At 42.1% G+C, this 15,245-nt stretch overlaps 1 protein-coding gene across 1 annotated transcript in view; it reads right to left on the bottom strand.

The window, feature by feature from the left end:
• Positions 1 to 6,872: 6,872 nt before the first annotated feature.
• Positions 6,873 to 15,245, bottom strand: part of ifrd1 (interferon-related developmental regulator 1) — a 29,272-nt gene continuing 20,899 nt past the window's right edge. The window contains exons 10-12 of the mRNA XM_080191058.1: positions 14,593 to 14,721; positions 7,660 to 7,755; positions 6,873 to 7,380 (exon numbers count right to left, since the gene is read on the bottom strand). Of these exons, the coding sequence (XP_080047184.1) occupies positions 7,291 to 7,380; positions 7,660 to 7,755; positions 14,593 to 14,721 (315 nt within the window). The 3' untranslated portion in view covers positions 6,873 to 7,290. The remainder of the gene's footprint in view (positions 7,381 to 7,659; positions 7,756 to 14,592; positions 14,722 to 15,245) is intronic.

Here is a 15,245-nt window from a genome sequence, read left to right as displayed (position 1 = left end):
TTGCCAATGACACGAAGGTCGGATGTGTTGTGGATAGTTTGGAGGGATGTCAGAAGTTGCAGCATGACATAGATAGGATGCAAGGCTGGGCGGAGAAGTGGCAGATGGACTTCAACCTGGATAAATGTGTAGTGGTACATTTTGGCAGGTCAAATGGGATGAAGGAATATAATATTAAGGGTAAGACTCTTAGCAGTGTGGAAGATTAGAAAGATCTTGGGATCATAAGAACATAAGAAATAGGAGCAGGAGTAGGCCAACTAGCCCTTCGAGCCTGCCCCGCCATTCAATAAGGTCATGGCTGATCTGTCTTGGCTCAGTTCCACATTCCCGCCCTCTCCCCATAACCCTTAATCCCCTCTCTTATCAAAAACCCATCAACCCGCGTCTTAAAAATATTTAGCGAGGTAGCCTCCACCACTTCAACGGGCAGAGAATTCCAGAGATTCACCACCCTTTGAGTGAAGAAGTTCCTCCTCAACTCCGTTCTAAACCGCCCCTCCTTTATCTTGAGGCTGTGCCCCCTAGTCCTACTATCCTTTCTGAGCGGGAAGAGTCTCTCCACCTCTATCCTATCCATCCCATTCATCATCTTATAAGTCTCAATGAGATCTCCCCTCATTCTTCTAAACTCTAACGAGTACAAGCCTAATTTATTCAGCCTCTCCTCATAGCTCAACCCCCTCAACTCTGGCATCAGCCTAGTAAACCTCCTCTGCACTCCCTCCAAGGCCAAAATATCCTTGCGTAAGTACGGCGCCCAAAACTGCACACAGTACTCCAGCTGCAAGTTCATAGAACGCTCAAATCGGCTTCGCAGGTAGAGGATGTAGTTAAGAAGGCATATGGCGTACTGGCCTTCATCAGTCGAGGAATTGAGTTTAGGAGTCGGGAGATAATGCTGCAACTGTATAAGACCTTGGTCAGACCCCACTTGGAGTACTGTGCACAGTTCTGGTCGCCTCATTACAGGAAGGACATGGAAGCCATTGAAAGGGTGCAGCGGAGATTTACAAGGATGTAACTTGGATTGGGTGGCATGCCTTATGGGGATAGGTTGAGAGAGCTCTATCTTTTTTCCTTGGAGAGATGAAGGATGAGAGGGGACCTGATAAAGGTGTATAAGATAATGAGAGGTATTGATCAGGTGAACCCTCAGAGGCTTTTCCCCAGGGCTGAAATGGCTGCCACAAGAGAATACAGGTTTAAGGTGCTGGGGAGTAGGTACAGAGGAGATGTCAGGGGTAAGTTTTTCACTCAGAGGGTGGTGGGTGAGTGGAATCGGCTGCTGTCGGTGGTGGTGGAGGCAAATTCGATAGGGTCTTTTAAGAGACTTCTGGATGAGTACATGGGACTTAATAGGATTGAGGGTTATAGGTAAGCCTAGTAGGTAGAGATAAGATTGGCACAACTTGTGGGCTGAAGGACCTATTTGTGCTGTAGTTTTTCTATGAATCTGTGAACGAAGTGGGTTGCTGTGCCCTGGATGCTGTCAAGCCTCTTAAGTGTTGTTGAAACTGCACTTTGCCAGGCAAGGAGAAAATATTCCATTACACTCCTGACATGTGTTTTGTGGATTTTAGGTAGGTTTTGGGGAGTCAGGAGGTGAATTACTTGCCACAGGATTCCTAGTCTCTGACTTGCCGTTGTAGACACAGTATTTGCATGGCTAGTCCAATCCAGTTTTTAATCAATGGTAATACCCCAGGATGTTGATAATGGGAGATTCAGCAATGGTAATGCCATCGAATGTCAAGGGGCAATGGCTAGATTCTCTCTTGTTGAAGATGATAATTGCTTGGCACTTGTGTGGCATGTATGTTATTTGCACTTGTCAGCCCAAGTCTGAATATTGTCCAAATCTTCTTGGAGGGTGGGGGGAAATCTAAACAAGCCTGTGAGGCCGTCTGCAGAGTGGTCAGGCACCATTTTACAAGGATGTCCCAATCTCATAGTACATGGGAGAACTCCCTCCCTCCCCCCCTCCAGCACCCACCCAACCATCAGAACACACCCCCCCAAGACATCAGGACTCCACCCACCGGCAGCATGTTCCCCACCCCCTCCCCGACATAGGTGATCAGCATTGAGGCTCTCCTGGTAGATCACCCTGCCTGACACCTGACATGCCCCCACCCCCATTGTGAGCCCGGACACGTCCTCATCATGACCTCCACTCTACAGATACCCCCATCTTGGCCCCCCCACTCAGACCCCACATCTATTCAGATCACACCGCCTTGGCACTGTCCTGGCACATTGGCAATGCCCAAATGGGCACTGCCATGTTGCCACTGCCAGTTGGGCAATGCTATTTAGGGGCTTTAATGGACTCTAAGCCCAATGGCAAGGCCATCATGCTTGGGCTTCATGGGTGGAGATCAATAGTGATTCTCATCTTTCTCATGCTGTGCTTAAAGGTCAGAACGTCCCAGGAGCTGAGTGAATCTAGCTTTGCATGGGGTTTGCATAGTTAAATACTGCTTTTCTAGCTGCAATCCAATTTGCACCATTGGAAAGGGACCAGTATCATTTCAGATTGGTTGGTGCTGGGCGTGAAACTGGTTTTTAGGCCTGAGCTCTATTTTGCAGGATCACCGTGATCAGGGCATGGCGAGGTTAGAAAATCACCCCCCAGATTCCCTTTACTGAATTCAAATTTCCCCATCTGCCATTGTGGGATTCAAACCCAGGTCCCCATTAGCCTGGGTCTCTGAATTACTAGTCCAGTGACAATACCACTATGCCACTGCCTCCTCCAAGTGCTGCTTGATAACATTTTTGATTATCCCTTCCATCTCTTTACTGATGATTAGGAGTTGATTAGTGGGTGATAATTGAATGGTTGGGCTTGTCCTGTATATCATGTACAAGATGTGGAGATGCCAGCTTTGGACCGGGGAAAGCACATTAAGAAATCTCACAACACCAAGTTAAAGTCCAACAGGTTTATTTGGCGGCACAAGCTTTCAGAGAGCTGTTCCTTCATCAGATGAGTGAGGACTCGTCAACTTGTAGGACTTGTATTGCGTACAAGACATACTTGGGTAATTTTCCACACTGCTGAGTAGGTGTTGTAACTGCACTGGAACAGCTCAGCTAGGGGCAAGTTCTGCAGCACAAGTTTTCAGTCCTATTGCTGGAGTATTGTCAGGGCCCATATGCTTTGCAGTATCTAGTGCCTTCAGCATTCCTCGATAATACATTGAGTGAACCAAATTGGCTGAAGAAAGGCACCTGCAAAGCTGGGGACCTCTGGTGGAGGCTGAGATGGATTGTCCACTCAGCACTTCTGGCTAAAGATTGTAGTGAATGTCTCAGCCTTACATTTTGCTCTGATGTGTTGGGCTCTTCCAGCATGGATGATGTGGGTATTTATCAAGCATCCTGCTCCAGTGAGTTGTTGGTCTGATCCAATGGGATCACCTAACTCTATCACTTGCTGCTTATGCTGTCAGGTATGCAAATAATCCTGTATTGTACCTTCACCAGTTTGACACCTCATTTTTATGTATGCCTGATGCTGCTCATTGAACCAGGAGGGTTGACAGTAATGGTAGTGGGTGATATGCCAAACCATGAGGTTATAGATTGCAGTTGAGTATAATTCTGCTAGATCTGTTCAAAATCTATTCAATTTAGCACAGTGATGGTGCCACACAACAACATATCATCAACATGAAGATGGGACCATGTGGTGTTCTGTCTTACTGATACTATCATAGTTAGATGTATCTGTGATAAGTAGATTGGTGAGGGTGAGATCAAATGGGTCATTCCCTCACTACCTGCTGCAGACCCAATCTACAACTATGGCCTTTTGAAACTCAGTCAGCCAATGGTAATGTATATTGAAGTTCCCTACCCAGAGTACATTATCAATGCTACCACCATCAGTGCTCTCCAAGTGGTATGCAGAGTAGTACTGAGTCAGCAACTGGAAGGGTACAGGATGTGACAATCAGCATGTTTCCTTGCCCATGTTTGAATTGATGCTATGAGATTTAATATTGCCCACCTATGGAGAACAGCACTGCCACCACTCTTGCTGGTAGCAGTGGCATGATATTGGCCATAAAGTATGATTCCATCATTACAATTGTCAGCCTATTGTTTGACTAGTCTGTGTCTTTTTTGGCACAAAAGGAGGATTTTGCAAGATCAACAGGACTGGGTTTATTATTACTGGTGGTTAGGTCAATGCTAGATAGTCCATCTACTTTCATTTACATTTTGGCTTTGTCATGGTTGATATAGCTGAGCAGCTGCCTCGCTAAATATTTTTAAGAAGCAGGTTGATGGGTTCTTGATAAGAGAGGGGATTAAGGGTTATGGGGAGAGGGCGGGAAAGTGGAACTGAGCCACAACAGATCAGCCATGATCTTATTGAATGGCGGGGCAGGCTCGAAGGCCTACTCCTGCTCCTATTTCTTATGTTCTTATTACTAGAGACCAGGTAAAGGATGTATTGAATGAGATGGGGTTTTTCTAATGATGGTTATCCAAAATTTGATTTTTTAAAAAAAAAATTCAAGATTTCTGCATCCCTAGGAACCCAGGCCACAATTCTCCCATTGCATTGCAACCTGCAACTTTGTCAGGTCACAGTGGGAGACATGCATCTTTGGCCTTGAACAGGGATTTGTATATGCCCCAGGAACACATGCACATTTCCCAGAGCTGATGAACAGTTGCTGGTTAGATCACATTGGAAACTGGTAGGAAGCTAAGTAAGTAATTTACATCTTTTCTGCATGTGTTCATTATCAGGACTAGCCCACCACAAGCATTTCATTCCAGCAAGGTTCAGACTAGCTCCCCACTTTCGGAGAACTAGCAGGACAGCCTGTCAAAATGAAGGGGGCAATTGGGGCTTGTGGGCCCTGGCACTGCACTGGGCAGTGCCAAGGGGCTGGGGCCCTGCTGTCACTCTGCATTGGGATTGCTCTGGGATAGAGAACACAAGGGTGGGTTGGACCTGGACATCAAGGCACTCCAGGGCAGAGGGGGTTGGGGCTGGCTTGGGAAATTGCTGAGGGGCATGGGGGGGAGACAGGTGGTGGTTGTCTTGGGCTGGCCAGCAAACAGGAGGTTGACATTTTCGGGGTCACTGGGCATGTAGACTGCCAGGAATGAAACTGAATAGGCCCTGCCTTCCCTCGGTTTTTAAATGAGATTCACAACTGGGACTTCAGTGTATAGCTGGTTCAATTGAAGCATTTGAGGGGGACTATTATCTAAATATAAACAAATATGCAGAGATACAGGGAAGAGGCAGGAGAATGGTATAGTTATAATGCTCCTTGGGAGTGGATACAGACAAGATTGGCATCTTTTGCATTGTAAGAATTCTGTGCCTGAGTGCACTTTCCATAGTTGAAATGACATTAATAGCTTTTTCATTAATTTCATAAATCATTTGTGAAATGTTATACATACAAGTATAGACACTCCAAGTCTCATCCACTAATACTGAGCTATACCTCAAAAGCACATTCCAGAAAAGTACAGGTGTGCACAAGCAATTGCAACTGGGTTCTTAAATGACCAAAGGATTAAAGGTGTTCAACTTCAGTGAAGCCTACTTATGTTAAAAAGCTCCTGAAACACTGATTCTCCATACCAAAAATGAGATTGGATGACAAAAAGCCTATCATATATCAAGTTGCCTTTTCATTCATTTCCCTATTGCAAGCAGAATAAAATTAGGCATAATAAATGGAAATTTAGGTCAGTACATACTAGACCTTCATAATCACTAGAAAATCTACAATTATGCTATGCTTATATCAGTTTAACTTACATTGATGTTTGATCCTCAACTCATTTTCCCCCCCACATCACAGCAAAAGTTTCAAATGGGAGGTGGTCCTCAAAATGCAAGGACATCCAGTCAAGGTAGCTTTGACTTTTAAAATCCAAATCAGACATTCATCAGTTGTTGCTCATTATAGTCAGAATCCCTACAGTACAGAAGGTGGCCATTTGGCTGAGTCTACACTAACCACAGGCCCTATTCCTGTAACCCTACACATTTACCCCACTAATCCCCCTGACACTAAGGGCCAATTTAGCATAGCCAATCCAGCTAACCCATGGGGAGCACATGCAAACTTCAGTGACCTCAGGTTATAACTGAACTGGGTCCCATCAACACTTGTGCTTTGGTATGGAGATACTGAAAAGATCCATTTATTGTCCAGAGCTTTGATGTTATGAGGGGCCTTCTTGAAATACAGTAAGAGGTAAATAATGCTCAGTAGGGAAGGCAAAGACATTAGCCCAGTAATAGTAAAGGAATGGCAATAGGCTCAAGTGTGCCCTGGAAGTAATATCCCCATGACATTGCAGCTATTGCCCTTCTCCATTGCTGGAAAGGGCATGCTACATTTGATGCAAGGACAAATTTGCCCAAAGAGACCACCTTGTTTTTCACAAACAGATGAACACAACAGTTGCTCTATTTTATGTCAAGCATGTACAGATAGGCCAAGTGGACATTAAAAAAGTATGTGGAATATTTGAGCTTGGTCAAAGATGTATATCTTGTCCACTACAAACCAGCCACATGGTCAGATGTGTTTAGATAGCTAGCTCCCAGTAAGGTTAGAGCAGACTACTGTATTTCTAAGTAACACCAAATACTGCAGGAAATCTAAAATAAAAAGACAGCAAATGCTGGAAATAGAGTATGCAGGCAGTATATGCAGTGAGAGTTATTCTTTCAGAACAAAGGATAATGTTAGCTTTTCACTCAAATGCTGCCAGGCCTGAGTATTTCCAGTATTGTTTTTAATTGCATCTCTGGTGCTGCACTTAATGTTTTCTGAAATCTTTGAATTCATACTCAAAAACATTGGACACAATTTTACCAGTTTAAAATACATTTATTGATCAAATTGAAATTACAATGTCAGCATGAAATGAATGCAATGTTTACTGTATAAAATGTAAAATTCTGATCATGTTATATAGCATGATACTGACTGTCAATCAAACTAGAGTTACACTTATATCAATTAAATCATGTACAAATTAAGTAGCATCATTCCCATTTGTGCAAAATTCAGTTACAAAATAGAGGAATCCATTATACCTAGGTGGTTAGTTGATATTTGGAAACAAACAAAATTTAAGCATGATGAGGGAAAACACTTACAAGGGTGGGCTGGATTTGCAGAGGTGGAAGAGGAAAACAGAGCGTTTTTACCCTCTGTTGCTACGTCTAACAAAAAGTACATACAATAGTTACAGTCCAGAGGAAACTTCCTACTGAATTCTGGCAAGAATTTAAACATATTCGCCAATGTCTAATCGTTTGTCACGAAATTTGTTCCTGGCCTTTGTTCTAGCTTTGCAAACAGCAGCATTGTAAAAGTGCTGAAAAACAGCAATGGAAAAATTAAGGCTGAAGGTTATTTCCATTAGTTAAAAAGTACATTAAAAAAACTTAGTGGTAGACTTAATATAAGCTATGACAAATAGTTGGAACTAGACATGTTAGTAATCTGATCAGAAAATCTAACATTTTTGTTACCATCTAGGCAACTGCTCTTCCAAAATACTGACTTAGTCTCTCATTTTCTCCAAATTACACACATTCTTAAAAGGGATGCTGATAATCTATTTTTAATGTGAATGCATTACTTTTTGCCTTACCCGTTCAACACGAGAAGTTTTGCTTGCTTTGAGTGTAGCTGCATCAAGCAACAGTGGTGGTCCTAGCTCAAATACACTGCGCACAAATTCATTAGCCTGTTGAACAAAGACATATCAAAAGCCTTTTAGCTCCCACAAAAACAAAAACAGTCTAGTCATGTTGACCAAAGAGATCACTAGGCAACAAATCACTAAGCAACAAAGATTCAAAATTTACAATCACCTCATTCATAGTTTCACAATGCCATTTATATGCCTGGTGAATGCAGTGGAAGGCTTTACTGCACAAAACAATGTTCAATCATAGCAAATAAAGTATCAAACATTGAGAATATTCAGGGATATTTACAGAACAAAATAAATCGAGATCGTCAGATCTCTTTACACCATCACTAGCCAAGTGGGTAACTAGGCAACCCACTCTGAAGCCTCTGCTGATTGTACAACAGCAAAGACAAGCTGAATCACATTTTGCTAGAGAAGAATGCCACCACTCCATTTGGAGCCATTTATAGCTTCAAACTATTTATCTGTGTCCTAAGTGATTTGGACATGACAAGACACCCACAAATTAGCTTCTACATCCAAAAGTAAAGTCAATGATCACAATTTTCTTCCTGCCAATAGCTCTAAAATATTGCAAAATTAATTTCATCCTCTTCCTCAGCTTCAGATTGTTAGCTATCAACTCCAACTGGAATGTCTTCATGGGTATAATTAAGCTCATGTCCTCCCACCTTCAAACAACTCAGTTGGCCAACCCCTTTTGTGCTAGTGGTTAGCACTGCTGCCTCAGCACCAGGGTCCTGGATTCAATTCCCAGCTTGCATCATTGTGCAGAATTTTCATGTTCTCCAGTGTTTGCATGGGTTTTCTCCAGGTGCCCTGGTTTTCTCCCAGTCCAAAGCTGGTTAGGTGCATTGGCTGTGCTAAATTCTCCCTCAGATGTACCCAACCACATGCTGGAATGTGGTGACTACAGGATTTTCACAGTAACATCACTGCATTGTTAATGTAAACTACTTGTGACACCAAAATAAACACTTCAAAGACACTCAGGTATCAATTACTAAGTAGTAACTGGCACAAACACTATCTGTGTCAAGTAGAACCCTGCAGAAACTGGCATAAAAACAGGAAACATGCAGAAGCTACACAATGCAAAGCTGAGGGTATGCTAGAAAAGTGAAACTTGCCACTATGTGTTAAGAGGAAGCCAGATAAGCAAGGACAAACAGATATGGATCAATTGGTTTAAATCAGTGTTCTTTGTACTCTATATAATGTGTAATTTAGAAGTCACCAAAGCACCAATTTGTAAAGCAAAACATGTTATTAGCAGGGGTGTGTGACTGCAGAGGTAGCAAGTTAGAACAGTTTTCTGGACAGCGTGCATGGAGTCAGAAGAGATAGGCAAGGTGTTGAATGAAAACCTCTGTTCACCAAGGAGAGGGGCCATGTTTTTGAGGAGTGCATGATACAGGCTGATAGGATGGAGGAGGTAGATGTTGAGGGAAGGTGTATTGGCAATTTTGAAAAACCTGAGGGTCAATAAGTCCCCTGGGCCAGATGGGATACATCTGAGAATTCTTTGAGGCAAGGGATGAGATTGCAGAGCCTTTAGCTTTGATCTTTAGGTCCTCACTGTCCACAGGGATAATGCCAGAGGACTGGAGAGTGGCAAATGTTGTTCCTCTTTAAGGAAACAGGAATGACCCTGGTAATTATAGGCCAGTTGGTCTTACTTCAGTGGTTGGTAAGTTATGGAAAGGGTCCTGAGAGATAAGATTTATGACCATTTAGAAAGATTGTTTAATCCAGGATAGTCAGCACAGTTTCATGAGGTGGTAAGTCCTGCCTCAAATTTGATTGCATTCTTTGAGGTGGTAACTAGGTGTTTAGACGAAGGTAGAGTAGTTGATGTCGTATACATGGATTTAGTAAGAAGTTTGATAAGGTTCCACATGGTAGGCTCATGAAGATGGTGTGGGATAGAAGGAAATTTGGTCAATTGGATAATTAACTGGCTGTATCATAGAAGACAGAGGGTGGTGGAGGGAAAATTGGGGGCCTGGAGGCCAGTTAACAGTACCACAGGGGTCAGTGCACAGTCCTCTGCTTTGTGATTTTTAATCAATGACTTGGAAGGGGCTGAAGGGTGGATTAGTAAATTTGCTGATGACACCAAGATTGGTGGAGGGCTCTTGCAGGCTGTAAAGAGACATTGATGGGATGCAGAGCTGGGCTGAAAAAAGTGGCAGATGGTGTTTAACCCTGATAAGTGTGAGGCAATTCATTTTTGGTAGGACAAACTTGAATGCAGATTACAGGGTCAACAGCAGGGTTCTGAGGAATGTGGAGGAACAGAGATCTTGGGGGTTCATATCCACAAATCTGAAGGTTGCCAATCAAGTGGATAGAGCCACTTAATAGAAGAAGGAGGCTTATATAGTGTTAGCATTTATTAATGGGGGGTTTGAGTTTAAGAGCTGTGGGGTAATGTTGTAACTATACTGGACATTAGAGACCACATTTGGAATATTGTGTTCAGTTCTGGTCACCTCATGGAGGATGTGGAAGCACTGAGAGTGCAGAGGAGATTAACCAGGATACTGCCTAGTTTAGAGGGTAGGTCGTATGAGGAAAAGTTGAGGGAGCTGGGACTTCTCTTTGGAGCAGAAGATGATGAGAGGTGACTTAGAGGTTTAAGATGAGGGGGATAGAGTGGATGTGCAGAGACTATTTCCTTGAATGTTTGTAGCTGTTACTGGGGGCATAACTATAAGGTTCATGGTGGGAGATATGAGGGATGTCTGAAGTAGATCCTTATTGAGTGGTTGGGGTGTGGAATAGACTGCCTGCTGTGATAGTGGAGTCAGACACTTTACAAACTTTCAAGCAGTTATTGGATAGGCACATGGAGCACTCCAGAATTATAGGGAGGGGGATAGCTTGATCTTGGGATTGGACATAGCTCAGAACAACATTGAGGGCTGAAGGGCCTGTACTGTGCTGTAATGTTCTATGTTTATAAACAAGGTCAGTAACTTAGTAGTAGAATGCAATAACTGAGTAAATACTAATAAAACTTGGGAAGGGCAGAGGAAAGGGGTCTAAGTGGACAGCACTGAACTACAGTAATCAAGTCATATTTCTGACAGCTTTAGTTTTGAAGGAACAGGCTTGGAGTCACAAAACCTCAATGTTAGTGACCTCAGTAAGTGAGCACAATAGCAAAACACCCAAGCCTACAAAACAGTGCCCACCTACTGTTGCCTTTTGGGGCAGGAAATTAATTTGGTATTCTTTTCACTCAAATACAAAAAAGTCAGGATACTTATTATTCTTTGGAATGGCAAATTGGGATTTTGTTCATTCCCAATTTATCCCATCTTGGCTTAATCAGTAAGGCACTCAATATATAATCTCATTTTAAATGGGCAATCCCTATTGTGAACAGAAAATCCCCTGGCTTGACATCAACTTGAAGCATCCTTTCTACATGCACCCTGAGACCCCTCAGGATCTTGTATGTTTCAATCACTTATTCTAAACTCCAGTGAATACAAGCCTACACTGTCCAATCTTTCCTCAAGACAACCTGTCCATTCCTGGTATTAATCTCAAACATTCTGAACTGCTAACACATTAACATTCTTACAGTACACAATACTTCAGAAGTGGTCTCAAGTAACTGGACAACTGAAACACAACCTCCTGACTTGCACTGAATTTCCCCTCAAAAACACTGTCCCAATTACTGCATACTAGCCTTGTGATTCATGGATCAGTCCTGCAATCACTCAATTAGATTAGTTTTAATTCCTGTCAAAATGGACAGTTTCACATTTGCCACATTATGCTCTTGCCCACTCCCTCATGTCCTCTTCACAATTTTCAGCAAATTTGGCAACCTTATCTTCAGTCCCTTCATCCAATTTTTATGAAAATTGCAAAAAGCAGAGGTCCCATACTGATCTGTGTTACAATACTTATCCCATTTGTCAGCATTGTTAGATTAGCTAATGTATTATCCCTGAAACCAGGAGCTTTTATCTTCTGCAACACCCTTTGACACAGCACCTTATCAAGTGCTTTCTGGAAAATTATGACCACAAGCTCCCCATCACCACATGTTATGCATTCAAAGGACACCAAATAAGTGGGTTAAAAACTATTTCCTTTGTGCAAAATCATGTTGTCTCTGCAAGTGCCCTGCAACATCTTCAATAGCTTGTAACATTTTCTTCATAACAGATTAAGCCAACAGCCTTGTAGTTTCCAGTTTCCCAATTCCCCATTTTAAAATAAAAAGGTGTTAAAATGTTATTTCCCAATCTAATGCACTCTTCCCCAAATCTATGGAACTTTGAAAAAACAACCATCTTAGTAGACATTTTTTAGTCCACCAGCCCAAACAAGCTGCTCAATGCCATTTCTCTGGTGATTGCTCCTTCCTTCCCTGACAACCTTCTAAATCAGAATGCCCAACCCCATACGATTTGACTGCTTCCAGGTACAAAGCATCAACGCAATTTTTCCCTCAGGTATTAGTGCAAGTTTTGCCTGAAGCAAAACTCAAGCTACAGACAGTTACTGCAGTTTTTTTTTTGCCAAGGATCACAATGGTATCCAGAAGCTCCCACATGCTGCAGCCAAGCAATTACCTGTTCTGCCACCTGTGTGTTTAACTAAATTTTGATTAACTATTTTAATCTTGCTCAAAATCCCTGTACTAGTTTAACCCTCGGAATAGTATTGACCTTAACCACTCACCTGATACTCAGGTACTCTTCCTTGCAGTACAACAAGAACAAATCCCAACAGGATTTAAAAAATTAAGGAAGTGAACACCCTCCCCTCAGAAGTGCCTCAACTTCAAAGCTCTCAGCACAATGTCAGTTGCCTGACATTAATGACCCCAGCTGAGATACAGAACACAGTTCTGGCTATTTTCTTTAATTAGCTATCAGCTGTTTGCCAGTTGATGCTTCCATCTCCCTGCCTGGGTCCCTGGTGAGAGTTAGAACACAGAGTAGCACTTGTAGTTAAATACTTACAAAAAAGTCCTTTTTTTTAAAAATCGAAAAAGATTCCCTCAACCCAAACTCTCAGCACTCAGTCATATTTGAGTCATATTATATGCTGTTTCATTTTGATTGAACTGCCTGGTTTTGTGATCAATGATGAAACATTAAAGATGCACACAGATTTCCCCTACTCCTGACAGCAGTTTAAAATCTGGCACAAAGTTAAAAGATCTCCAGCAGTTCAGCATCAGCAAGCAGCCAATCATTGAAGTATTCACACACAGCAAACAAGTTAAAAAACAGTGTCCTTCACTTAACAGTTCAAATATTGGGAAATACAGATTGGATAAGTATAGAAGCTTAAAATAACAAAAACTGATATAAAATGTGATATCATAATGGATAAATCTGACATTAAATACAAAATTAATTTGAGCACTTGTACAGAATTAGAATATGAAGCTTGTACACATTTTAAAAACCCTTTATCTCGTTCAATGAGGTTCAACTTTTTCATGGGTTTCTACAAAAGGAATTTTCACTACACAGTTGGCACTGAGTCCTTAAGTACACCTGCTGGAGTAGCACAATCGCTGCCAAGAATTTCTAGATTTTCATGTTGACTTTAGAATTGCTGTCAGTTTCAATGGAATAATGACAGCAAATACTGACAGTGTTGCTAATGACAATAAACCTGAGGGTTGAGTGCCTTTGGAACTCTGTCAGAGCTGTTGGGGGCAAACACCTTGTGTTTGAGGCCAAGATACATTTTTCAGTAAGGGAATCAAGGATTACATGGAAAGGACAAGAAAAATGTGAAGTGTCAGATTAGCCATGATCAAATTGAATGGTGGAATAGGCTCAAAGAGTTGCTCCTGTTCCAATTTCTTGCGTTAAAATCCAGGCCATTAATGATGTTATGCTGCATGCTTATTTGTTTTACTGTAAAAAAAATATAGTTCATGGAAGTCACATTTGAGTGTTGGTCAAACCAAAAACAGTCAAGAAAATGGTGATTTAAATAAAATTAGCAACGAGTTCAAGTCTCACTCCCATGGTTTAAAGTTTAACCTAGGTGGACATTTTAAAGTTTATTTAATGTCTCAAAGAATTACATTAACGCTTCAATGAAATCACTGAAAATCCCCCTAGTCACCACACTAACACCTGTTCAGGCACACTGAGGGAGAATTTACCATGGCCAGTGCACCAAACTAGCATGTTTCAAACTGGATGTAAACCAAGCACCCATTAGGAAACCCTCAGACATGGAGAGAACATGCAGATTCTGCAGTGACCCAAGCCAGGAATTGAACTTGGGTTCCTGGCATTGTGAGGCAGCAGTGCTAACCACTGCATGTTCCACTTTCTCTAGTCCTGTATCACTACTGCAATCCTCAGGTTATTTTACATTTGATACTATGCGATTTGATGGAGGGCAAATAGCAATATTAAATTGGATCAAATTTATGGGATATTCTGCAGAACTTGGATCCCTAGCACTGAGGCAGCAGTGCTAACCATGGCCACCATGCTGCCCAGCCATTACCCATGCCCATGCTGTATCAGGGAAACTTATTCACATCTTCACCTGTAGAAAGTATCAGTCACACATCACCTCTGTGCTCACTGACCTACCTTGACCACCATTCAACTAACTTCTATTGTAAAATTCTCACTAGTTTTCAAATCTCTCCAACTTTCCAACTCCAAGACATGTGCTCATCTAATTTGTGTCAAGCATACCACAATTTAAATTGCTCCATGTGTGGTGAATCATGCTTTATGTTCTGGGCCCTCTGGAATTCCTTCCTTACAGCCTCTGATAATGTGCCATATCACATTTGGCTTGGTGGTATATTGTGCCTAATCAGTGGCATATTTTATAACATTAATGACTAACCTGTAGATGGAACCTTGTACCAGAGGCAAGCAATTCTTTGAAGGTTTCATAGGTCCGCTTTTTAACCCAGCTGTCAATATACATGCATTCGGGGCCAAATGTAATAGTTTCAGGGTCAAAGTCTCCTTCCTGTGGGAAGTAAAAATCCTAGTCAGATGTTTATTACAACATTTTGAATCTTTCATGCTGAGTTCAGGCTTCCACACCACTGTTCTCCCCCCCCCCCCCCAGCAAAAATTTGTCCAGAAAAGTAACTCAGCATGCTAAGCTTTCCTTCTACCGCTAAGGGAAATTTAAACAGCCAATGCTTATACTAGAATATTCACTTCATGTTACTTGCCTGAGGGACAGAAAGCAAGTTAGAAATTTATTGGCTAAACAATCAAATTTTTAAAGTTTGTCACAAGTAGAGTACATTAACATTGCAATGATGTTTGTGAAAATTCCCTATTTGTGATACTCCATTGCCAGTTCAGGTACAAAGGAGAATTTAACATGGCTAATGCACTTAACCAGCACATCTTTTGGACTGTGGGAGGAAACCAGAGCACCCAGAGGAAACCTATGAGGACATGGGGAGAATGTGCAGAGCCTGCACAGACAGCAACCCAAGGCAGGAATCAAACTCAGGTCCCTGGTGCTGTGAGGCAGTG

The sequence above is a fragment of the Carcharhinus amblyrhynchos genome, chromosome 6 (assembly GCF_965287045.1).
Source record: "Carcharhinus amblyrhynchos chromosome 6, sCarAmb.v2.hapA, whole genome shotgun sequence".
NCBI lineage: Eukaryota > Metazoa > Chordata > Chondrichthyes > Carcharhiniformes > Carcharhinidae > Carcharhinus > Carcharhinus amblyrhynchos.
This window is presented reverse-complemented; position numbering and strand designations above follow the sequence as displayed.